The sequence below is a fragment of the Motacilla alba genome, chromosome 2 (genome assembly GCF_015832195.1).
Source record: "Motacilla alba alba isolate MOTALB_02 chromosome 2, Motacilla_alba_V1.0_pri, whole genome shotgun sequence".
NCBI lineage: Eukaryota > Metazoa > Chordata > Aves > Passeriformes > Motacillidae > Motacilla > Motacilla alba.
The window spans coordinates 86,866,880-86,893,667 of NC_052017.1; the positions used below are offsets into that span (position 1 = coordinate 86,866,880).

Sequence of the window (26,788 nt, forward strand, 5' to 3'; positions counted from 1 at the left end):
CCAGGGTTGGGTTTTTATAAGCAGAAAATTAAAACACTTTTAAGTGGCATCACAACACCCGCACAACTCAGAAGCCTAATTGCACACCTATGGTGTGCGCTTTTGACAGCACCTAAACGAGCTCCTAAAGTTAAATTATGACCAAAAGCAGTAATTACAGGGGGTGGGATAGATACTTTGAAGACTTTGATGAAAGAAGGTGTTCAGGAATATCAGGTTTCATTATAAATGGAGCAGGAGCAAGACCACAGAGGGTGGATTCTTCTGCTAATTTTTAGTTTGAATTTCAACACTTCTTATTCCTTTCAGTCTCCTTTCTTCACAACAACATTATCTCCAAATTTCCTTCTCAGTTTCCATGCTTCCAGTCTTTCATCCCAATTCAGATGCCTTCACCTTCCCTCTCCCCATCCCCTCACAATTGCATTCCTGCCCCTCCCCCAGCATATATGAATTGCTAAGCCTTCTCATTGTTTCCCTGTAAAGACAAGCAAACTCCCCACTATGACATCTTGCTCAGCAGAGTTCTGTCTCTGCAATGTTCCCATGGGTCTCCCAACCCTAAACCCAGCTGTTCAGCCAGCACTAGTCTCATCCACCTACACATCTATTTACTTCTCTTCTGCCTCTCCACATTTCCTAGAAAAAAATAATTTCCAGCATTACTTTTATGTGGTTCCATTCCTTGCCCTCTGGTACTAAATGCACAGTTTTTTTCCCAGTACCTAGATCAAGCACTCAGTCAAGAGATCTAAGCTATGTAAAAAATGTTATTTTAAATTGTTCAAGTCTTGTTGAAATTCCCAGTTATAAGGGGTTTGTTGTTTTTCAAGGAAATGTTTATTTCCTTAATTTTGGTATTGCTTTAAGAAGCAATTGAATTATTTTTCGGTCTATATACCTAAAAATGGCCACACAACTAATGCTGCACAATCTTAAACTTATTTAGTAAATTAACAGTTTTGAAACCTAGGTGTAAAGTGAGGCAGGTTAAGCATGTCACATCAGAGCCTCTGAATTTTGACATCCATTCCAATACAATTCATAGCCACAGCATATTCAAATACTACAATGTGTTAAGTGCTTTACAACACATCCTATTTTCATTCCCCTGTGCCATAGGAGGGCAAAACTGACATGAACACTGCTCAGCTATACTGGGCATCAGAATCAAGTTCTCCTTAACCCTATCAACCTTTAGGGCAAATATTTAAGGCATTCCTAATTAAGCTACTGATTTTCTGTAGTGTAATTTTAAAAGGTATATGTTTTCCTCACTAGCCTGCACTGCTATAATGACACAAACTCCTAAGAATTTCAAAGTTTTTATTGAAAAGAAACATTTTCAAGAAGTTTGTGTGTTTCCACCTGAAAAGAACTTTCTATTTATTTCACCTTCATGATATCTACCAATCTATATGTTAAAAGCTTTACATCAACCACCTCATAACCACACACTATTCACCTCCATTTAAATCTGTCTTCAAATCAATTGCAACTTACGTTGGATAGGCCAAAAATTAATACTTAAAACCACTCATAATTAACACCTGTTACATTCTACTCATGCCACAAGTTCCTACAACATTTAGGGAATTTAAATTGGTCAATTTCTAGTAAGTTAAACAACTGTGAAGAGGAAAAAGCCCTTCATTACTTTTTAATGTCAAATATTGCCTAGAACCTGGAGTAATAAAGACTCACTGCCCTAAGAACTGCATAAATGTAAGGTGAAATTGTTAGAACCTTGGACTAAAGAGGTAAATCAGCATGTAAATTTCTTCAGGTTGTTAACTTCTACAAGGTAAGCGGTACAAAGTGATAATTGCAGAGGACCGTGCAATGTAAAGCATATGCCCCTGTTCTCTGCAGAAGCTTTGCCCCCATTCTGGTAATGATAACCTCCCAGTTAAGCACCACCTAAGCTTTTGCAAATTCAGTCTCACTTTAGACACAATACTCACTGCCCTGCACATGCTGTTTGAGGTCATCCTTTCCTAATTCAGCCTGTAACACTCATTTGCAACCAGACAGCCTATGTCCTTTGGTCCTAAAAGATGCATGAGCCTGAACACAGTGCTACCACTTTCTTTTCATTTCCGCAGTAATTTAACACACAGCTAATTTGCTCTTCTACTATCTCTGTCCCTTTCTCTTCCTGGAATTTATTTACCGACCTGATGCTCTTATTTCAACCATGGAAGATTTTGTTCATCTAGAATAAACAGAACAGGCTTTTTCCGAAGGTCCAGTCTTCTGCAGAGCAGCCCAGTTTTACTTTCTATGCCTGCCTGACTGGAACTTCCTTCTTTTGTCTGCAAGTGGTCAGGATCCACATGTGACATTCCCTGGAGGGTTGCCTCAGTGCCAAGACTAACACTGCTAATACTTCCTTGACACTGGCTGAAGATTCTTGCCTGGTGCATGAAAGCACTCACCTTTTTCAGAACAGTAATACATGAGCAGCTCAGTCTGCAAACTGCCACTGTTCTCTATTGTGTGCAACTGAAAATTGAGCTTAAAAAAACATTACCTCATCTCATAAAAGCTATTAGTTTACACTACTGATTTCCCTCACTGCAATTACTCCTTGTTCAAGATAACCTGCTACCTCATATTCCTGTATCTTTTTGTTGCTAATAAGGCCTCAATATTTTTGATTTTTTAAAAAAGTTTCAAGAGCAACACATTAAGGAAATCTGATAGTCAAGAACCCCCTTTAATGTCCTTGCACTATTTAATATATCCTTTTCACCAAGAACTACAGCCAACTCCTCAGTCAACTCCTGGCCCACCCTGTAACGTTTCTAGATTCCATAGACTTTAGCACAGTGTTTTCCTACATAAAGGTCATACAAAATATTTATCCAAGGACAGAGCTTTAACCCACTGCATTTCCTTTGCCTCACAAAAATTATTTAAAACAAACATATATATATGAGGTTAGTCATTCCATTCTAACTTTGGAAAAATTTCCTCTCCACGAATTCTTTCCTTCAGCATTTATTATGAAGTCTTGCCCCACAAAGGGCTAAGACTAACAAGCCTGCTGTAGGGCAGATCACTTTCTCACTGTCCTCAGAGGCATCATCAAATTTCATACTGTCTTACTACTTTCCAGTCAAGTATACTGACCTGACTCAATACAAAACTAAATATTTGCTGCCAGCCTGAAACTTCATACAGCAGTTCTTTCAACATGTAGGGACACAGAGTAGCATTAAACCATCTTGTATTATCAAACAATACTGAGTGGGAAAACTTGGTGACAGATAAACAAAAATTCTGCAAGACTGTATTTTTCTATGAATGGTTTAAAATTATAAAACTCACATCCACAGTCAAAAAGAACCTCAGAACCTCTAAGACTTGTACCTCTGTCCATTATTTTAAATATACCAAGAGTAATTGTGGGTGTTAATTTTAACCATCATATTCCTTCTCAAATACTGGAAGAAGAAACTTAAATGAGGTGGAAGGACAGGAAAAATATTCCTTGCAATTTGAGCTTCAATTCATGAAGCTTTTTGAATCATTACAGCCTCATCATTTTATTTCTAGAAGGAAACACCATTACTAAAATACAACTAGTCTAAAATCAAAAAATCCCAGGTAGTAAGACAAAATCATTAACTCAGATAGACAATGCAATTCAGAAGTGATCTGCCGCTGTCGGTTTTACACCTTCTCAAAAGTCAGTTTACTTGAGAGATGCTTCCCAAGGGATCATTCCTGGTAAATGAGTCAAAGTGGAGCAAAACCAGAAAATACCTGCATGTTTATATCAAAAATTACAGACATATTTGCATTATTGCACAATGTAATACACATAATATAATAAATACCTATTAAACACACTCATACATGGTATATGAGCAAATTCTCTATGTATCAGAATGACAGCTAACATTTTCTCCAGGTGAAAAACCTATGCATTATAGTCTTAGAACACAACAAGGTGATAATAGGGACAGAAATGAGTTAACCTTAGCATAAAACTGAAACACCTGAAACTTACTGGGAGGCTTCAAGAAAGCCTAGATATAATTAAAGTCAAGTGCAACATTCAGCACTAAATGCAGTCAAGTCTTTGCTTCAAACGTGTTTGAAAGAACATTTCCAACTCTCAGCTTCCATGCAACTTCTAGTCTTTGCCTGGACTTTGGACATGTTCCATCTAAGTACTGAAACACATAACAGTAGAACAAGAAAGGCCATGTCAGCCTTGCATAGTTAACATACTCTGTGGACTGTAAGCAATGTAGTGGAATGTGTCTATCTGTTCTCCCATGAGAACTTTCTTGATAATGATGACCTAAAATCATAAAATCAGCACATACCACAGGTTATACTGATGAACTCTTTGTGATACCGTGAATCCAAATTCAGATTCCCTGAAACTGTAGTATAACACTTCTATATAAAAGCATTGAACAAAATAGCCAACCACTTCACTACGCTGCCAAAGTAACAAGTCCAGGAGAAAAACGGCGCTGCTCACTTGCAATTAAATCTTTCTTTACAGCTGGTCAAGATACCAATATTCTTCGGGATAAGTGATTAATAAGAACAACTTTTCAGAAATGAAATTATGCAGCTATCTTCAGGTTTCTCAATAGATAGAAACTTCCTCTGGTTACATCCATATGCAACATCTACCTTCCTTTTTCCTTTGTCCAGTTTTACAATACTTGTTTTTTTCTTCACCCTCCTACAGACAGAAGCACTGTGAAAACATAGTAACATCTGAAGTATCATTCATCAGAATGATTAAGAAGAAAGAAACATATAGGTTTAACTACAAAAATGCCATGTCACTTGGTAACAAAATTTGATGAAAATCAGCTCTGTAGGCTCTATAAAGATCTTGTTCCTAGAGAATGAAATCAAAGCTTTATCTCTATTCTCCCTGTTCTACTCTCTGAAAGATTTGTATTTTGAGATACCATGAATGTTCTACTATCATTTTCAAGTTGTTAGTACTAGTCCAAAATTCCAAAATACACAAGTTGCTCTCAGTGTTGTAAGTTTAGACTATTTAATCAATTATCTTTCTATTAAATTTAAATCCACCCTATATTTTGTAGTCTTGAGCATAGGTACATTGTTAACAAGAAAACAGAAATGACAACACAGGAATATCCATTTGTTTAAACTTACAGTAAATTTATCCTAAGTTTCTTCTTACCCATGAGATTTGTTTTCTTTAATATTATTTCCCTATATAACTCCCTTACGACTTTGAAAGAAAGAAATCCTTTTGCAGTAAGAATTCCGTGTTCAGAGAGCTGCTACGTGACAAGCAATGCTCAGTTGTTTCCATCCCACTGTCATTAGAATGGGAGAATTCTTCAATTACACTTTTGCCATTATATGGACAAAGGCCAAGCTTTAAGTATTCTGCTTTTCCAGTTTTACTTTCTACTATTTGTTAATGAAAAACATAATTATGTCAATACACATAAAGCATACTTATGTATATGTAAATATTAGCCTAATGTTAGTTCAAAGTGTAACATCTATCCAAATTTTGAGCCATCACAGATCAGAACCAGGTACCACTAGAACACAAACAACCCTGAAGAATTCCCAACTTAAATTTTCCACTGATAATACTGAAGTTCTTTTAAAGAGAAAACACTGAACTCTATGCTTTAGAAGATGTGATCCTGTTCAGGTCTAGTTCTCCAAACTCTGACAGAGGAGAAAAAGTCAACATATTTCAGCAATAACTGTAAAAGCAGAGAAAGCAAAAAAACCTCGAAAACTTATTTAAAATATCCAAAAGCCTTAGTCTTTTTATCCATGTATCTTGTATCTATGTCTAGTCACTCCAGAAAGCACCTTCATTTTAATAATGTACTAGTACATAATTTAATACATTTCTGCTAATTTGTCTTCTGGATAATTATGCCATGTGATATGCATATTTAATTTCTTTAAAATATGGAACTGTCAATTAACATGTCATCCAGAAATGAATTAAATGTGGAGAAAAACACCTTGATATGAGAAACAGTTTCTCTAAAGCAACACAGAAAGATTTCACTAGTGAGGAAAATCTGTGCAGAGCAAAACTTACTGTTTTTCAATAAGTACATGCCCTTCAGTTCATGACCAGCTGATTCCCAGACTGACCACAGACCCAAGTTATTCTTTGCTCACAGAGATAAAACTGAATTATGTTGGCAATTAAAATAAATACACAAACAGAGAGTCAGGCTGAATTTTTCTGCTAATGTAAGCAGAACTTGGATACAAATTTTCTGCAGCTGTTTTCAAATCCTTTCGAGAAATGGATCTTATGACACTACCAGAGCGTGGCAAAGCCTATTCTTAGGCTGATATCAAGGTTAGATAATCAAGAAGGGACATCCTCACAGAAAAGTGCTGCCTCCCTCATTACCAGCTCAGTACTCAAAGAATATAAATCTGCAAAACCCTTTCCTTAGTCCATAACACAGCAGGGTAGCTGCACTCCCTGCTTGTTTCATGCAGAGTAGTAATGAGTCCTACATCACCCCTCAGCAGTTCAGCATCACAGCTGCAGTAAAGAAGGCCCTTACAATTCCTGGATGGAGGAAATAACCAGCAGTGGTACCCTAAGGATACACTGAAGGTAGGGAGAGAAATCAGTTGGGTTCAGAATTTCAAAAAATCATAGAATGGTTTTGGTTGGAAGGAACCTTAAATATCACCAGGTTCCAACTCCCCTACCATGGCCAGGGATACCTTCCACTACTTCAAGTTGTTCAAAGCCCCATCCAGCCTGGTCTTGAACACTTTCAAGGATGGGACAGCTGCAACTTCTCTGGGCAACCCATTCCAGTGCTTCAACACCCCCACAGCAAACAAGGTCTTCCTAATATCTCATCTACATCTAACCTCTCTCAGTTGGAAGCTAGTCACCCCCTTGTTGTATTACTACATGCCCTTGTACAAAGTCCCTCTCCACCTTTCTTTAGGTACCAGAAGGCTGCTTTAAGGTCCACACAGCTCCTTCTTAATGGTTCCCATTTGGCACTCACTGCCTAAAAGAGGAAATGGGGAGCAAATTTCACTTCTATAGTGCTGGACTTCAGGCCAAGCACTACACCTAAAGCTGTGTAAACATCTGTTTACAAATCTGTTTACAAAGGACAAATATACTACTATGCACGGATTTAAAACCATTTTGAATTCCTCACTTTATGCAGATCCTTGTGCAGGGCAGGTGGAAATTATGCCAGCTCACTTGCAGACAAGACAATTCCTAGGGCATGCTGGAGACAAACAATGGAAATTGTATACTAACGTGTTGCTCCTTCTCTTACTTACTCTCCTTCTACTCCACTCCCCGATATTACACACATATATGAACACATAGCATGCAAAATACATACTAAAATGAGACTAATTCTTGATATACTATGGTGAAAATAACCTTTTTAACCTATCAGATAATTTATATTTCAATTAATATCCAATATCCAACAGACAAAGTTTAAAAAAAAAAATCAGTCTGCAGAGAACTGTAATAAGACTTGGGAAAATACAACTTTTGGGTGCAGTTTTGAATGTCCTATTAGAAAGCATAGTGTAGTCTAAGATATTAAAACACTACAGTTTCCTCAGCAAAATGCTTCTTCTCAAACAAGGTAAATCAGATAAAATAAGTATCATATAAAGAAATACAGACAAATCTTACACACATTTCTTCCTAAATTTATCCACAGTTTTTCTGCATGGTCAAATAATTCTATTAAAAGTTGATTGAGAAGTTTCCCTTGTTTTCATTCAAAAATGAACTGATATTTTAAATCAGTACTAAAGGCTAAAATCCTTGCAGAATAAAAGACACTAAAAATACAGAGTACAAACCTCCATTAATCCCCCTTCCCTCCCCACACCCAAAAAAAGAGACTGTATTGAAGTACAAAAGACTGAACAGAACAGTCCAACTGAGCCACAACATCTTCACTGTTTACATCATCTTTGCATTTCTGAAAATATCTACTGACATCACGACAGGAATTTATAAGGCCTCCTTCTTTCAGGAGGAGTCCTTTTTACTAGTCCTTTGAAGAAGAAGCACATCCTGATTCAGGAGTTCCCTTTAAATATGAATTACTTATTCATGGTTGATAATGATCACCAGATCTTGTTCTTCATGGTTCCCATATCATATAGAAGACCTTTTTCCAGATACAATCTGCATGCCATGATTTTATGACATTGAAGTTGGTTGGCTTGAAAACAAATTTTTTAATCCGCTTCATAAGCAGTAATTCTGCAATTTGTTATGACAAAGCTACATCTTTAACATCCTTTGGAGATAGCATGCCTCAGGGTCCCATATTTCATCTGCAGCTTTCAAACAAATCTCTATGTATTTAAAAAGAAAGTAGTTTTCCAAACTTACGTTGACTTTGAAGCTTTGTACTGAGCCATCCAAAAAGTGGACGTTACAGATTATTTCTGATCGGGTTTTCTCTTTTGGTAGCTCTGATGCTCGTATGTTATTTATCCTCCCACCTAAGGCTCGTAAACGGGAGTTCATAACTATTGCTGAATAACCTATAAAACAAAAATTATGTTTAATGACAGTTCTTATAATTCTCTATGTTTGTTTTTCAGAGTAACTTACAACATTATGAAGACCTTCATTACACCCCAAGTTAACAAATGCTTCTTATAGAAAAGAGTAAGTTGTAAAATTAGCCTGTTGTAAACCAGAACATAAATGCATAAATACAGAGGGGCTCCCATGTTGTAAATGTGAACATTATCAAGAGAATTACAGGTAATCCCTGCAATGCATACCTGGGTTAGGCATGAGTCACTGCCTTAGTTTAAATCAGTAAAAAACCCCAAACCCCTACTATAATGTAGGAAGGCAATTGTCTTGACATTTCAAGACAAGTTTTTATCATCTGTAACTAGGAAACCTCTTACCCCCTTTTACATTTCCGACATATTTCTGCATTTACAATACAAGTTCCACTACAATAATTCTGTTTACTCTAAACTGACAAAACAGTCTTGAGTTAATGCAAATCAGGTTCTATCAAGGAACACTTTGTTTCAGGAATATATAACACCATATGTAAGGCAAGCAGAACTAACCTTAAAACATGTCAATATTTTACAGTCTAGCATACATAAATTCATGAAGCCAGAAATTAATATCAAAGAAGAACACAGCACAAGAAAAAATTTATTTTGTTGATTAGGTTTTTTTCTTTTTTAAAAAAACCCCTTCATGAAAACCAAAACTCTAAAAACCAGCATTTACAAATTAAAACAAACAAAAGAACATCCCATCAAACAAAAAAAGCCATTCATTGAAATAAGAGGTGAATTAAATTCAGACAAGCCTGTAAACATTTCAAGCCTCTCTTCACTGGATCAGTTTACCAATTAACATCGCATCGTTTAAAGCCAGTTGGCAAGCGAAGCAGAGGATAGTTTTCCAGGTTAATTACCATACCAATTACCAAACCATTCCTCACGTATAAGGGGACAGCTACAAAGGAACTTGCATAATATGAGTGTTAGATAGACTGCTGGCCAAGCTAGACGGGACCTATATGAGCACTATTTTGCCATCGCCCCTTTTTTGTGTATCTGCCTTAAAACACAGCCTGGCTTTTATTTTACGCAGCTACAGGAATGGAACAATTTGGAATAAAAAATATAACTTAAAAGACCAAAGCATTGCATCTACTACATATTTCTTTGAAAGGGAAACATGAAAAGCATGAAGAGCCATGAAATGTAAAATTATATAAAGTGGTCTTTTTGGGGTTGCAAAGACAACAAAGCAGCACAGTGATCCTTCTCCACTCAACTCCATGTAATCTATACTCAGAAGCAGCTAAAACAATTGCCTTCTCACAGACAGCTCAGAAGTCAGACACACATTAGTATTCAACACTTCCAACAACACTCTCATGGGTTTTTTTTGTCAGCCAGTTGATAGTTCACCATTGTATATATTCTAAAATCAAAACTGTAAGCTATCAAGACTCATTTTTTAGCCAGCATGCATTTTTGTCCTCAGAAAAGGTGTGGGGTGGGGGTTTAGAGGTTTATTTTCTCTGGCTCCTTTCTTTTGTTTTTAAAGGAGAGGATAAAAAGGAAGAGGTAATCTTTAGGAAAATTATGAACAATATTTCCATATAAACCATTTAACACTCCTATTGCTTTGAAATTTTCTTGATATACAGTCTGCATTTAATCACAGGTTTTGTTTTTTTAGGTTTTTTTTATATCCAGAAAATGGGGTAATTCATGACTGGTTGCTGTTAAATAAAACATACAGTTATCCAATTATCAAGAGTATACAAAAAGTTGATGACAAACTAGGACTGTAGAGGAAGCCTTCAATCTCACATTCTCTAATTTTCTAGCAGCTAAGTTTTAAACTATTCATTCAGCACTGTGTTCACCTTTCACCAAAAAGTCAAGTGACTACATGAATTATACTACAAAGTCTTTTCTCCACTCTCCACCTCAGCTGGCATAAAACACCTTCTCATCTGCAGAAATAGCTCTCAACCCACTAGTCCACTGATGGGTAAGTGGAAGGTTATCCTTCACTCTGGGCCAGCCACTAGATGAGAGAGAATATTTTGGTAGCCAGATTCAAAGCTTCATCAGCCTGGCCTTAAGGGCTCAGTCTGCATTCAAACACCTAACAGTCCCAGCACACGGACTTCTCCATTCCTGGGAAAAAGGCTATCTGACCCTTTTGTTTATAATGTCCAACCTATTTTATATTTCTACCATTCCCTTTCTCTATGCCCTAGTTATATCCCAACTTTGTCAGGCTTCAGCAGAGCACAGCAGTCCACAAGAGTCTCCAGCACCCTGCTCCTGATCTACCCAGAGAGAGGGAGCAAACAGTGCTCAGCCACTGAAGCCCTAGTGCAGAACATGCACTTGGAGACCCTTCAGACATTTTGATACCTAACTCTAATCCCTCTCAAGCACAGCATAATTTTTTCAACTGTTACAATATAGCCAGATCTTGCTACTCACTTGTTTGAGCTTCAAATGCAGAAGCTAATAAAATAGCATCAATAACATTTATATCCACATGTGCTTGCTATCCAGAAAAAAAAAAAAGAAAAAAAATCAGCAAAAAAGAAAACTCTTATAACTGCAAAAAAATTAATCTGAATAAACCAAACTGATGATTTTTATTTAAGTGACTGTGCATAGCAGCACAAGTAATTACAGGTCCATTTCATACCATGGTCCCTCTGTAGGAAACCCAGCCTGCCTCCTGGATAACCTAAGCTCTATCTAAGAACTATGCCAAGAACTAACAGTATCACATACTTACACACTGCAGTTCATTATAAAATGAGAGGTGATTCGTTTGAAATTTGCAGTCTTTTGCTAGTTTTTCAGTAACCTCTGGTTTAACACCTTCAGGTGATGTGCTGGATGCTGGGCTATATGCCCAAGGCCCCAAGTGAAGCACTAAGTTGGAAATTCATCATGAGAAATTCAAACCTGCTACTGTGATCAGTTTGAATTGGATTCACAAATGAAAACCCGCAATTCCTTCATTTTTACCATTTTATGTAAAATCACACCAGGAACACAGATTTCATAGTTTCTGCTTATGGCAAGCAAATAGTTTCTGCTTATGGCTTTGTCCTCAACAAAGCGAGCTGACCACAGGAACTGTGCCAAGACAGGGACAAATGTCTGAGTGTTTGGACGCCACAGCTATCAGTCAACTGAAGCTCAAGGGGACTAATCAAGCCCTAGGAAACTGCCACCAGCTGGAGTCCCCAGCAGAGAAAGCCACACCTTTCACTTCCTATCTCCATGGCCTTGAGCACCACTGTGCCAAGTGAGCTCCTCAGGGAGCTGTGCTATGAGTGTCACACCACAGGAACCTGCCCACACCACTTTGCCACTTTGCATGTCCCACCTCAACCTGCCGCATGCTCAGCAAGTCTGCAAGGAAACAACTTAGGGAATCCCTAGCCTAAAGGGCAAGGGAAGAAGAACAGGAGACAGGCGAGCAGCTTGTTGGCACCTGCTCCATGACTTTTCATCCATAAGTGAGCTGTTTAAAGCTGTATCTTAAATCGGTCCAGATTACTGGAATGGCTATGGACCCCAGCGCAACATGTAGAAGCATATGTAGAAGGAACCTGCAATGGCAACTACTTTTGGGGAAGGGAGAGGGGCCATTGAGATCCCCAGCACATCTAGAAACCTTACACTTCTAAGACAAGGGCTCTTAAGCCCTAGCAACCACCCTCCAGCCCTGAGCAACCAGAAGGAGCCATTACATGCAAATCTCAGTTCCTGTTTGTAGCCTCAGGAAGGAGGCTGATTCAGAAATGAAACCAAATTTTAAATACCTGTAAGACAATTTAATATAATCAACAAGCCAATACTTCAGTATTTGTTTCCCTTTCCCTAAAATAAGCATGTTTTCCCTAAAAAAATCCAGGAAGTTGCGAGGTATATTTTAATTAAACAAACAAACCACACTGAAAACACAGTTATTTTCACAGTTATAAAGTATAAAACAAACATGTGAAATTCTATCCCATAATGAAATCATGCAGTAGGCTTACAAGAGAAACAAATACAAGTACAGCTATGGAAAGAAGTTAATGTTTTCCAAGTACATTAAACACATTTCTGGACAAGTTTGGTTATGCATGCCTTCTCCTACAGTAATGCTGCAGTCAAGCAGAACAAAAATAACATGTTTTCCTCATCTTTTGTATTGAAGACTGACTTTTAAAAATACTTTTTTTTTTCCATACCAGCATTTTATTTCTTTCCAACTGCTTAGAAATTGCTGCTAAAAAATACTTAAGACTCCATTATCAATATAACTCCTGTTAACTTCTTTTTTACCAAGTAATTAAATCAAGGACAGATTTGCTGAGTATACACTCAAGGGCCTTCTATATATGATCACACTCTATGATCACTGTGTATAACTGTTAATCGTTTTGTTGGGTTTGTGATTGTTTGAGATGTGGGGGCTTTTTAAAATAAATCATTTATTACCTCCATTTCTTTGGGTCAATAGGGATAATTTACTCCTGTATATAGGTACACTCAAGTTTTTTGTAGGAGGAGGCTACTGCACTAAGTTTTCTCAGTTTATTACAGTCTTGACTGAAAATGCTGGCCTCTCAAAAATCATATATATTATAGAATCTGTGGGAATGTCATTTACAAAATGATAGTGCTTCCAACCCACTTTCATTGTCTGAGTGGCCACTCCTGACAAGGAAGGGGAAAACAGTAGTACTAAAGACATGGCCAAGTCTTGCATGTCCTTTCCATAACAGTTGCATTTTATGTCTATCTGTTCCTTTATTTAAAAGGTACAAAGTAAATGACATGGGAATGGAAAGAGGTATAACAAAGTAAAGGTGTCTTTGTGACAATGAATATCTCTAAGACAACTGATAACAAATGCTCTTCAGCACACATCAGCCCATGTAGTTAAGAATTACACACCTCAAAGCCCTATCTATCACCAGTGCACCTTAATGACGACTAAATTATTCAGCCAGATTTTCCAAATAGAAGAATTAGGTTTAACTCACTACATATGAAAACCAGGTTCTGCTTCCACCTTCTGCAGAGGAAATGCTTCATCTTTTCTACATAATAAACTAGATGCCTCCCTATTAATAAAAAATTCAGCTCTTCTATTTCACTTGGGAAACTCCCAAGAGGCATTGACCATAATACAAATTACCAGGCATTACCAAAGCAACAACCAAAGTAAAAGATAAACTTCATTTTGAGCAGTATGTGCAGGTCACCATTTTATCCTTATTTGTAGTTATTTTCTCACAAAATTTTCCTGACATATTCAGGATAACTTATTCATATAAGTTATATAGAAAGCAAATGTGGAAGCCAGAAGCAACATGATGAAACTTCACATCACTTGGAAAAATAAAAGCTTAAAAAAAAATCCCATCCAAAGCAATTAAACCATTAATATAGAACAAGCATGAAAGCCTTAGATGATTAAGCCTTAAAGCTTATTGTATAAAAATACCTCTGAACTGAGATACAAAGAATAAAAGACTTGTTGCAGCATGGCCTTCCTTAGAACAGGAATAAAGGTTAATATCCATATTGAAAGTTGGTGCATGTGTGTAGATACACACACAACTTCCAAAGCCATAGCTGCAAGTTTTCACACCACTGCTCTTCAAGAAAGGCAGCAATATCATTATAATAGAGACTCTTCACACCAAGGTTAAAATCAACAATAATAAAATAAAAGATTTGGCTTTCCTAGATTTGTTTCCATTGGCTATGACACCTACGATATTTTCAAGCACAGCAAAATTATTTATCTGCTCTGTAAGTAACCAATAGGTCTTGCAAAATACTCTAAGAATGTTATAAAAAACGGAACTAATAAGGCTTAAATCATTCCAGTTATTGTCTGAGGTTTTTCCAGAAAAAAAAAAACCAAAAACTTACAGGCAGAGATTCTTCACAGAAAATTATTCTATATAAGCAAAAAACATAGGCATTTTGAAGTTATACCTCAAACAGGCATAACACATATTGCCAGCCCATAATTTACGAGAACCACTACAAAACTGAGAAAAGAGAAAACATCCTTCCACAGTAAAATATAATGATACCTCTTCTTCATTTAATAGCCCTTAATGCCAGAGTTCACCCACAAATAAGCCTTCAGGGTAGACCACATACAGTATGACACCTCTATTTGTTTATTTAGAACGTACTTCAAAGCATGTTAGTTTCAGTGAAGGTAGGCACAAGGAAGAAAGGCTCATTCTAAAAACAAAAAACAGACCACAATAAATTGTGAATACTCTTTCCTCTTCCAACCTGCACAGAATTGAGATCTAGCTTTTTGTTTCATTTTTAAAAGCCAGTAAGTAAATAAACTAGATTTATTCCTCTGTCTAGGAATCTACAGTAGTCATTGCCTCTTACAAGAGAATCCAATATATGCAGATGAAAAAATTTTTTAAAAATCCCTACACCACTACAAGCGGTTAGATGCTTAATTAGTGCATAAAATTGAGTAATTAAGTGATTTGCAAGCCTTCCTTGCACTTCGTTTAGCTTTTCATTATAACACAACCCTGGTAAATTCACATTGCAAAGTGTTTTCATGGGAAATCCGGCTATTTTAGACTCTGGATTCAGCAAGACCAGACATGAATGTCAAAGAAGAGATGGATGGGAGAGGTAATATGCCTTTCAGTTCTAGCATTATACTGTACCCTGACTGACACTGAGATCCCACTAAACCAATATCATACTGAAAGTAATGCCAGTAGTGAGAGGAGCTGCAGTATCTGGTGCAGAAAAGCCATGTACCACAGTAAGCCACCCATCCTTATTTCAGTTCTGCTGCTGGGGACCTACATACACTCATGCAGCTGCACTGAGGACATTATTTCTGTTGGGGAATCATCCTACCAGTGGCAGAGTAAAAACACTAAGTGACCAAATTATCCTTAAAAAAAAGGGAATATTCACATCAAACATTTGTTCTGTATATACATGTATATTCATTCCAATACAAGTTTTAGAGACAAAGATTTCATTTCATTTCAACTTTTCTGAGACCCTTCTTTCTCTCTGCTCTTCCCTTTTGAAAAGGGTGTGCTTTACCTGCAAAGATTTACCAAAAAGATTTTTACCCAAAGAGTTGTAAAACATGCACAGCTTCAGGCATCCCAACAGTTCTTGCTGTTAAGACTGAAGAAGCAAAACAGGCTGCCATCACAGGGTAATAGAGATTATTCGACCAAAATAACCACTCTTCACACAGTAATAGCCTTTACATGGGGGACTGGGGGTTAGAAGGATTATCCCAGCCTTTCAGCAACATGTTCAGCAGTAAAGACTGTTTATCTGAAAACTTAATCTTGAAATCAGATAACCTAAAGGTAACTAAATTCTAGAAGAGCTTATTGGTGGAAAAAGAATACTGACCATAAATGTCAGTGTTGTTCAGATCTTGTGTTTTTAACATCCTTTATTCCAACTTCTGAGGTAAATATTTTGGTCACATTTGCAAAGGATCAAAGATTGTATGAATAATTCCTCAAACTTCAAGGGTATAAATCTGGTCATGCCAACTCTTTTGCATACATACAATAAAACCACACAGGTAAGGCATTGTAGGATCCAATGTGTCATTTCAAAGAGAATGAAGCATTATTGCTAGACCTGAGACACAGGATTAGCACAAGTAAAGAGACAGTATCTACTGCATGCAAAATGATTGAGAGCAGAAAAACTAGTGGGAAGAAAAAGCCAGAGACCTGCTCCCTACACTGCTAAAATACTGTGAAATACAGGTGAGAACAAGACACACTTACAATGCTTTCACATTTTTTTTGCAGTTTTTAGTGCTCATGTCAGAGATCTTTATGATGCTTATTTTTAAAAACCATTTATAAAATAACACCTTCAGCCAGTGTGTTGAGGGCAGTAAACAGCATGCTGCTTCACTTCCTGCATGCTGACAATCAAAGTGTTTAGGAACTCTATGACTTCCTCTATTGCCTGCCTCAGCTTTAAGTGGACCACAGAACAAAAGAAAATCATCTCACCAAAAAATGCAAGGGCTACCACTACTTTATTTTCCAAATAATGCCTTTAGGAGGTAACTAACAATACTGCATGAATGCAAAATGAAAACTGCAGAATGAAAGCCAAAGTTCACCTTTCCCAGCTTGGTAGTGCCTTACACTAACAACACTGAAGAGTGGAAGTGAACACTGAGTCAAAGTGAAAGCTGAACACTGCAGTGCCCAGCTTTCAACATTTCCCATAAATATATGAGTTTACATGGAATAAATAATTTATGCTTTCAAATTTTCAAAACCAAGTAAACACGCATTCTTCACTGAAATTTATAAAGACAAGCAACTAAAATACTTGGAAATCTTAGTTATCAAATTAATCACCATTTCAAAACTGAAATACAAAAAATACCTCACATTCTATTAGCAAGGAACTGTGCGCCATGAAACTTTTGTATGACACAGAACATGAAGCAAGAACCATCATGTCAATTCTCCTGCCAAGTAAATCTGTTCTATTTAAGTAGAATTATAATCATCTGCATGACAGATTCAAGATGGATGAGATGCAGAAAAATAACCAAAGCTTTAAGGATTAAAATATATTTCCAAAACATGCTCTTAGATGGAAATTCTACTTTTTTGCTATATCCATAGTATGATACTAATCAAACAGTCAAGAAACTACCTGATCTACTCCTGGTTTTAAAAACACTCTAAAGTAAAACTGGGATTATTCTCATCAATCTCACACTATCCACTATGCTTACAGGTTAATACAAATCTCTACCTCCTATAGGATAACATAACAAATACACATAATTTTCACTTTTGAGAATGTTGGTGAGAGTGTCAGAAAAGCATCAAGTCTCCATATAATATTCCCTGTGTGAGACACACTCTTTTCTGATAGCAACTTTGAATCATTGTCCTCCGCCTATGAGTTAAAAGACTACTGAACTACATTGAAACATTTAATTTGCCAATACAGCATGATGATGGCCTATCAAAAAAAGAAGAAAAAAAGAAAATCACAAACTGCAGAAAATGCCTCTTATAAGTACAGGCATGTTAAAAAAAAACCCCAAACACCAGCTTTCTAAAACAATCCTCTCCTCATACCTCAAATACATCTAGAGTAGTTTTTTCCTGTACATATTAACCAGACAAATAAAAGACCTTTTACAATTTTTGCCTCCAATTAACACAGTACATTTGCATGTCAAAGCTACAGTTATCAAAGATTTTGGTCTTTTCAACGGGACTGATGTCATTGTATCTCACAAAGCTAAAGAAATTTATGGTGTTTTTTAAGAAGCAGCAGATTATAGGCAAAACAGAGTATAGACTCAATATTAAGCTGTGAATCTAAATGTTCACACTCCATTTCTGATGTTGGCACTATTGACATTTTGTTAACCGGTCGCTTTCCTCCTCCTCAAATTAAACATGGACCAAGACAGAAATATTTGCCAAAGCATACTTTTGAAAACTTAGAAAAAGCAGGGGTAGGTAACTGGACTGTGGATAAACTTAAGAACTTATTCTTCTACAGAAGGACTGAATGGCCCTTAAATCTGTCAGCTCAGAATGATGCTGCTGGCAGTAGTGACTGCCATTTTTTGCCGAGGGGGAAAGAAGGAAAGAAAACACCTTAATCATGGATGTGAGAGTATTAATGAGTACTGATGCCACAGAAAGCTAACTACTCTTTTAAAGAAAACAGAAATTCCACACAAAATTCAGTGCTGGATTGTTAAGAAATAACCTGAAATTGAGAAATAGCCTGAAATTACAGATGACTGAAGTTTCCTTCATGCATGGGCACAGTAGAGTAGCGGATCAAGATGTGCCACGGTTACCCAGTGTTTTCTACTACGGGCAATACTCAATCTGCTGCTCACCACAACAGAGGGCTGTGTACCATTTAAGCTTGGGAAGAAGAAGTCTTATCACTGGCAACAAAAAACCACAGTTCATACGTTTTGCAAGAAAATATTTTGGATCTCAGAAGAAAAACTATCTTGTAAATTGTGTTAATGAACAAAAAACTCTTCAGAATTACTATGAATTATCTTTCTGAACCCATCTATTTCTTTTAGAGCTTTAAGCTTAAGACTTCACAGAACTGTTTTCAATACATTGCTGTTTCATATATTTTATAATCCACATTCTGACACAAGCTTCTGAAATATATTCCATTAAGCATGAGAGAAGACTTCCGTTATAAAACCTATGGTTTCAAAAGGTCCCCAAAGGGATTTGGAACCCAGCACAGGCAATCTGCAGCTAACCACAGAATACTATTGAAAAAGATTAAATGGTAAAATAATCAAATTACAGCAATTCTTCCTTTAAATGAAGAAGGAAGGACACAATAGCAATCTGGAAATTGAAAGTTATGTTATGAAGGGAACTTCAGGCCCTATGCACAAAAAAAGGTATTTCTTTTAAAGACTATAATTCTGTAATGCAATTTATACTCCAGGACTGTTCAAAATTATGAGTTCAGGAGATCCTCAAGTCTCACAAAACTAGTTGAAGGAATTACACAAAGTTTTCTATCTCATGATCTTCAGGAAAGAATTTGAAAATGTGCTGCAGAAGTCTCGCATCTTAGAATCAAAACCCAAACAACATGATAAAATTAAAACACCTGATATTTTGATCATAACATCTTGTTTTTACATATTCAGATTAACAAAACTGAAGATGTTCATGTAAGAAGTTTGTTTGCCCTGTGAAGGGACTAAGGGAGAAGAACACCTCCAGAAAATGTACAACTTCAGCTAAAAGAGGAGAAATTCAGTTCAGATATTAGGCAGAAAATCTTCACTGTGAGGATGGGGAGGCATTAGAATGGGTTGCCCACAGAAGCTGTGGATGCCCCACCCCTGGAAGTGTTCAAGACCAGGCAGCATAGAGCTTTGAGCAACATGGTTTAGTGGAAGGTATTCCTGCTCATGGTAGGGGGTCTGGAACTAGGTGATCTTTAGGGCCCCTACCAACCCAACCCATTATATTTGATTTGTAAGTCAAGAAGAAAAAGCAAATATACACTGTGGAAAGCCAGTCTAGGAACATCTGCATTTTGTAAACAATCATCAGAGATGAACAGCTTACTGCCATTCTTTCCTCTCTTCATCTCATCTTCCTCCCGCATTTATGACTAATAGAAATATTTGTATTTTAAGCTTACCAAACCATGCCTCTTTCTTCCCTTTTCTGGTTGTTTCACAGACTTCAAAACATCTAGTATTACAAGAATTTGTTATCAATAAGATCAAACTGTTCTCCAGGACCTGCAGTAGCACTGACTGCAGCTCTGTAGCTTTTGCACAAGTCCTCCTCCTCCTGCACAAAGAGAATAGGCAAACAAACAAACAAAAAAAAAACCGCAACACTGCCACCCAAACTGGATAGACATTTTTCCAATTCCTGCATGTGCTTGGACATCCTTACTTTAAAAGAAGAAAGTAATAAAGTAATTCCTCCACGCAGTGAAGAAAAAAATAAAGTAAACATACTACAGAACAGGTCATAGCTTGCAAATATTTTGTGCTTTCTGCTTTCCCATCAGTATTTAAACAGTGTATGTTTCAAACCAGCAAAATCTAAACATTTACATCTTTACATCCCTGTTAGACAATTTTTTGATCACCCTACCAGATTAACACACACCCTGTGACCATGGTGCACCACACTAGAAGGAGACTGCTCCAAAAAGCATTCACCTAAAATAGATGCTCCTGCATCTTCCCTCCATTGCAAACCCAGTGGCAGCTATCTCTTGGTCATTTTCTTCCTTTCAACACATTAATAACTTCAGCCTCCAAAAAGCCAAAAAGCAACCTCCCAGTCAGGATTCAACAGAGCTTTGGTGCCAAGCTCAGACTGGACAGCCATGTCACTGGCAGCACTGATACCTCCCTAAACCAGGGAAGGCAGGGCATTCCTCCACCATCACAGGCTGGGGTGAGTATATTGGGGCAGGTTTTATACAAATACCTGCTAAACCTTCTGCCATGAGGCCACCAAAGTAGAGTGAGCATGAGCCATGCAATCCAAACTGGAGTTTGGGGGACTAAAATTGAATGGATTAGAGCGAGATTTTGTAAAGGAGACTGGTAAAGAACTGCTAGCTCTTGGGTGAACTACTACTTTGGTTTTGTTGGGAAACAGGAAGGGGGGGTTGTTTTAGGTTTTTTGGTGTTTTGTTGTTTCTTCTCCAATTCTCCTACTGACATATAACCCTGGCATAAGTAATTCAGCCCACTTAGGTCCTTTTTGTTCATTTTTAACACAGCTGTCCAGCAAATGGGCATTTATAAAAAAGCCTCCTGTGGCCATCTGAAGTAATGCAAGTGTCTTCAACCTTGTGTTTACAAGGTTGTTTAAACTCCCATGCAGAGCCAAGATCACATAATTTAGAGAATTAAACCATCTCATTTTTGAGAATGCATCCTTATGTATCAACTGCTGTTATTTTTCAGAGTTTATAATTCAGAGACTAGTTTGGTTTTTAAGTTTCAAATCATTCAGTGCACAAGACAATGCCAAGCATTTTCAAACAAACACACCAGATTTTGCCAAGTAGATCTGACATGCCCCAAGCCTTTCTATTTCAGTTTTTGTATTCCTGGCTGGCAGGTAGAATATTTATCTACTTCCCACAAAGCAATCCTAGCATGCTGTGGCAACCGATTATAGAGGAATGCAGGCACTAGGCCAGCATTGCTGGTTTATACTGAAACAGGAGCAAAAAAGGGGAGCTCTGCTTACAGTCCTGAGATCAGGTATCTCTCCCAGTTTCCTCACTGCTCAGCACTTTTGCAATGCAGAGGTAATGGGCAATGCCTCCCCACAGGCAAATTCCTCAAAACCTAATGCGGAAGAGCTGGGAGAGGTAGAGGGGGTTGACTGCAGCATCGCATCAGGTCAGAGCCATGATCACAGAACAGCTAGAATGAGAAACAGGACAGAAGTCCACAACTACTAATGTTTTTTTGCCTTTGTGTTTCTTTCATGACCCAGCAATACACCAGAAACACATTTTAAAGGAAAGGCATCAAAACAAGGACTACCTGAAAACACAGTACTGTATTTCTAGTTTTGTTTAAGACTAGTCAATTGACCAGAAATGAGCAGTACAGCAAATCAATGACAAACCAGCCTTTTTTCCTGGAAATCGCTGATCATCATGAAAGCTTTAAAGGAGAAATTAATTTGAAATGGGTTCTTCAATGTCATCAAGCTTATTTTACCTTAGCAACTGAATAAAACAGATTAGCAACTTGATTTTGAAAGCTATTAGCTAAACCTTTACATAGATCTCTAATATTTAAGCTTATGCTGTAATCAGTAACAAAGGTAATGACCTCTATTCCAGACTGCCTACCCTAAATTACACCTAAATAAAAATACTCAGCTTAGTTTATTTAATCTTAATTGCTTTCCTAGTGCAAAATGTACCTTGTCATGACCAAGTAAGAGGTCTGCTTGCCCATGAGAGCTTTCTGAATGTGACATCAATATTTACACATGCTGAATGCTCTCAACTGCTACGTGATCTTTGGAATCAAAGTACAAATTCTGACCTACACCACATACACTTTCCTACTATTAATAAAACCTAGTATTTCATGCAAGCAAGTTTGTCCCTTGCAAAAATGAGGTAGGGATTCAGCTTCAGCATGCACTGCAAATTAATTGCTAGATCTTGGCAAAATTTGCAAGGTATGTAACCTTCAATCAGGTTAAATTCATGCAGAAGCATAGAGTCCCTCTCTTGAAGCAATATGACAAGAACAGAAATTCATTCAAAGTAAAGGCAATTTGCAAGACTAGAAAGAATAGTTGGTAGGACAGTTTTGTTGGGGACTGAATGCAATGACAAGCTGGCTGCCTACCCTGAACCAGCAAACACAAAGCAGCCAAAGTGAATCACAGCAACGTGTTTGGAAGGGAGGTCTAAGAGATCTTCACAGGAGAGCTCTGGCTGGGAAGCACTTCAAAACCTTGAGGAAAAAACAAAAAGGGAATGCTTCCTGGTTTATTTCTTATCACATTCATGAAGAAAGAGCTCTCCTTTCCATAAATTTCAAAAGCATTACATTAGATGATGTTCAAACTTAAAAATAAATCAGAACTGATAAGACATTGGATCAGGAACTAGTGCAGGCTCTGAAGCATATAGGGGGTTTCAAGTAGAATAAGCAGAAGATCAGACATAAAGACAAGTACTGGATTAATAAAAGCATAATGGGATGGAACAAAGCAAACGGTAACAAGGCTATGACAACCATGCAGAGGCTGGAAGGAAAAAAAATAGATAAGATGGTGAAGAGGAATTATGCAGCATCTTTAAAAAAATGAATGAAGTTTGCTCCTGAAGAACTAGATCAATGCCAGGCAACAAAGAAAAAAATGTATTTAGGATTTGTACAAATTCCTACTACCACCATTAAAAAAAAAAGGAGAGAGGTTAAATCATTGAATTTAATATTGTGAAATAAAATATGATGTTTGAGGCTTTTTTTTTTTTTGTTTGGGGCTTTTTTGGGAGGTCATGGTTGCTTGGTTTTTTAAATGTCTGTTGAAGTTTCAGTATCTTTTGTGGGTTTCCCTTCATCAGTCTTAGATAGCATGATTTCATGCTGAGTCTGAAGTGCTTCCTTGAAAGCACCTCTTTTTAGTACCAGCCACTCAACAAATGTTATCTGCACAGCTGGGTGAGAAGTCAGATGCATCTCATTCAACTATCTGACATTCTCTTACTACTGAATTTGTCACCTTTTTCTCCAACATGTCTCAAATTATTTGTGTACAGACAGCTAACAATGACTACATATATAACTTCTGTGCCAGACATGCACTACTACACTTAAATACAGGTCTTAACATCTTGTTTTACAGATAAAGGTTTGATCTGCCACAGTATAAAATATTTTGCCATCATTCACTTCTAATGCTTTGAGACCAACTCCTCAGCTCCACCTTATTAATATCTCCAGACAGAGAGGGAAATTAAAACCTCAGAAGAACAAGGATGACAACTCTTTCTGGTGGTGTTACTACAACTATCATCACAGATTGCATTAATTACTTTCTTCTACCGCAAGCTTTCATTATGCAACAGTTTAGCAAACTATCACTTTCTTATCTCTAAGAACCTTTTGCTCAATGACCAATATAAGGCATGAAGGGAAAAACTGGCAACATTATCAAAGATGTACAAAATTAGACAAGCACTGTAGTGTACTTAGCTTGTAAAAAAGAAATGTGCATTCTTACTCGTGTAGGTGGAATTAGAGGATTCATACTGTAATTTGCTTCAGAAAGAAACCCAAAATTGTTTTGATCAATTAATCAAACACTTGGAGAGCAAAAAGAGCAGAATATCAATGGAGTTGGAGTAAAATTAAATCCTTAGGAGGCTGTAGAACTTTTCTGTAAATTTAGAAGTTCAGCGACTACAAAATGTTATCAAACCTACAAAATTCAGTAATACAACTGCCATTACAAATGCAGCAAAGAAAGGATTAACAAATTCAAAAACGCAGATTTAGATGGCTACTTTCCTCTGGTTTTCAGCCATGCAAACCTCCAAAAGAGGCCTGCAAACTGAGCTTGGAAGAGAAGCCTGGCTGTGCTGGGCCCACTGCCACCCCCAAAAGCGAGGCTGCAGGTCCCCAGCCCAGCACACCCTGCCCGCTCCGCCGCGGTGACACCGCCAAGCCGCCCCACGCCGGGAACACGGAGGTCCAAGCTACTCATTAACCGGGGCCGGGCAGGAGGCTCCCAAACCCCGCCCGGAGGTGGGGGCTGTTTCCAGAGCACCTGCGAGCCGAGCTAGCGCAGCGCTGCTCTCGCCCGGAACACACTGCAGGGAAAGCCCGAGCGCTGCCTGCCCCGGCAGAGCGGGCTCTTAGAGCGGGCTCCTGCTGACAGCAGGCGTTCAAAAGCACCATCTCCTCTGTTCTAGGACTAATCCGTCTGAAGACCTTCCCCCTTCCCTGCCATCTGAAGGGGAGCTGTCACCTAAATTATTATATTTTTAATTGTGCAAACGGTAGTTAATTGTAAATCTAGCTATCCAGAGGAAGGTGACAGCACACCAGTGCCTGGAGCAGCGCTATTCGAACCCGGTCTGCGATGGCTGCAATTATGCTAAGGAGTCGTGGAAGAATAAGAAACAACTACATCAAACATCTCTTCTGGAAGGCAAGCACAATGCAAACATCTTTCTGCCCACTTCAAGAGCAGGTCCTAAAGCGGTTAGGTGCCAGGAAAACAAAAAAGTAGGGCTGATCTAAATGCAAAGAAAATAAAGATATCAAATAATTTAAACAAACAACAAAGAAAAGAATAAATCATTAGCAACACCAGGTTAAAAAAAATACAAAGTTTTCATTTAGAGAAATGCTGACCTTGTAATTGTTTTTCTCCCTGCTTGAAATACTTTTACTAGCTTAATGAAAAGAAACAAAAAAATTTAAAAAGAACCTGATGAGTCATTATAAAACAGGCTTGTAAAGTATATCCATATATATACGTACTCCTCTTCTACTGCAAAGTTAAGCACTGGAAACAGTATTTAAAACTTGCTAAATACACTCAAGTCAAATCATGACTAAACCAAGTCATCCCTGCACCTAATTTTACATGCAAATCAGTCACAGGTTAACATAAAAGGTTTTGAATATTTAAGTATACTTTCCCATGAAGTAGCTTACAGGATTTTGTTATCTTCAGTAAGAGATAATGGAAGTTCCACTCTGAAAGCCAGGTCTAAATTTTTAGGTCTTCAGTACTAATTTTACATAGTATATGCACAGACATCACCACAGAACTCAGGGTTATTTCCTGAACCAGTAGACAGCAGAATTACCTTGGCAAAATTTGAAAGGCTAATTTGAAATGTCATACAGGGAGTGCCAATAGATTGCATTGACTTTGTAACAATTTCTACAATGAACTGCTGGGACAAAACTAAAAAGATTTACACCAAAAAGGTCAACCACTACAGCTGGCCAATTTGGAAAACAGACAGACAAACAAAAAATCCACCAACAAAAATGCCCAGAAACCAACTACAAACATGATATGTTTACTTCAAAGTGTTTTGAAACAAATATAGTTCCACCATTTATAAGCTTGTTTTAACATGTTCAATTTGTTCTGCAACAAACATATCAATATACATGTTATTTTCATATATATACATATACATACACTATGTGCCATCAGCCATAAAACCTTCATTCAGACATTCATCATTTACATATAACCAATAATAAAGGGGAGGTGGAAATTTTTTGCTACTAACAGTCAAATGCTTTCTGATTAGGTTTGAAACTAGCTTGTTAAAGACTACTCAAGCAGCATGGTGTGCATCAAGCAAACTCCTTACAGGATGCAACCTCAGCAAGAGCTCTTTCTGCTCTCATATAAGTAAAAATAACTGAGTATCAGCATTATAGCTATTTCTCTAATATAGAGCAACAATGTAAATTCTTTTAGTAAGTTTATCATTGCATACTGGCAAGGGTATTACACTGGCAGACTGATTTCCCACATTTATTTTCAACAGAAAAAAATATTCTTTATTTTAACAAGATTCATGTCATTTCCATTATGCTACCACAAATATTTTAGAAAAACATGGCTATATATGACCTAGATCAGAGAATCATAGAAAAATCTAGGTTGAAAGGGACCTCTGGAGATCATCTGATCTAACTGTTCTTGAAAGTAGGGCTTTAAAATAGATTTTCCAAAGTCTCATCAGGTCAAACCTTGAATACTTCCAGCAAGGAAGATTTCAATACTTCTCTACATAATCTATTCCCAGAGTTATATAGTTCTCAAAGCAAATATTTTTTTCCCTTATATATAGGCATCTAATTAAAAAAAAAAACACCCAAAAATGAAAAAAACAGTAAACATAAGCACCCTGCAAATAAAAGTAGAATACTTAAATTAAATGGCTTTAGAATATTTATTTCAAGTAACTATAGGTTTATAATAGATGTAACTGGTCAAGTCCTATATTTATTATTAAATAACTTGGTAATATATCAGTGATCCCTTTTGGTGAGTACCTCTGACACTATCCACTACCCTAAGAGAGTCACATGGGCATTCCCAGATGTCTCTGAGCATGCACCTACTACTACTCTCATCTCTTAGCGTTCCAAGCTGCCAACTCTCCAAGC

The 26,788-nt window shown here is 37.3% G+C and overlaps 1 protein-coding gene across 5 annotated transcripts in view; it reads right to left on the reverse strand.

The window, feature by feature from the left end:
* Window positions 1-26,788, reverse strand: part of PTPN3 (protein tyrosine phosphatase non-receptor type 3) — a 158,074-nt gene that overhangs the window by 80,801 nt on the left and 50,485 nt on the right. For 4 of the 5 annotated variants that reach the window (XM_038163408.1, XM_038163399.1, XM_038163416.1 and 1 more), the window contains exon 2: window positions 8,402-8,556. The exons of the other annotated variant lie outside the window; for it this stretch is intronic. In XM_038163408.1, the coding sequence (XP_038019336.1) occupies window positions 8,402-8,556 (155 nt within the window). The remainder of the gene's footprint in view (window positions 1-8,401; window positions 8,557-26,788) is intronic. 5 annotated transcript variants of the gene reach the window in all.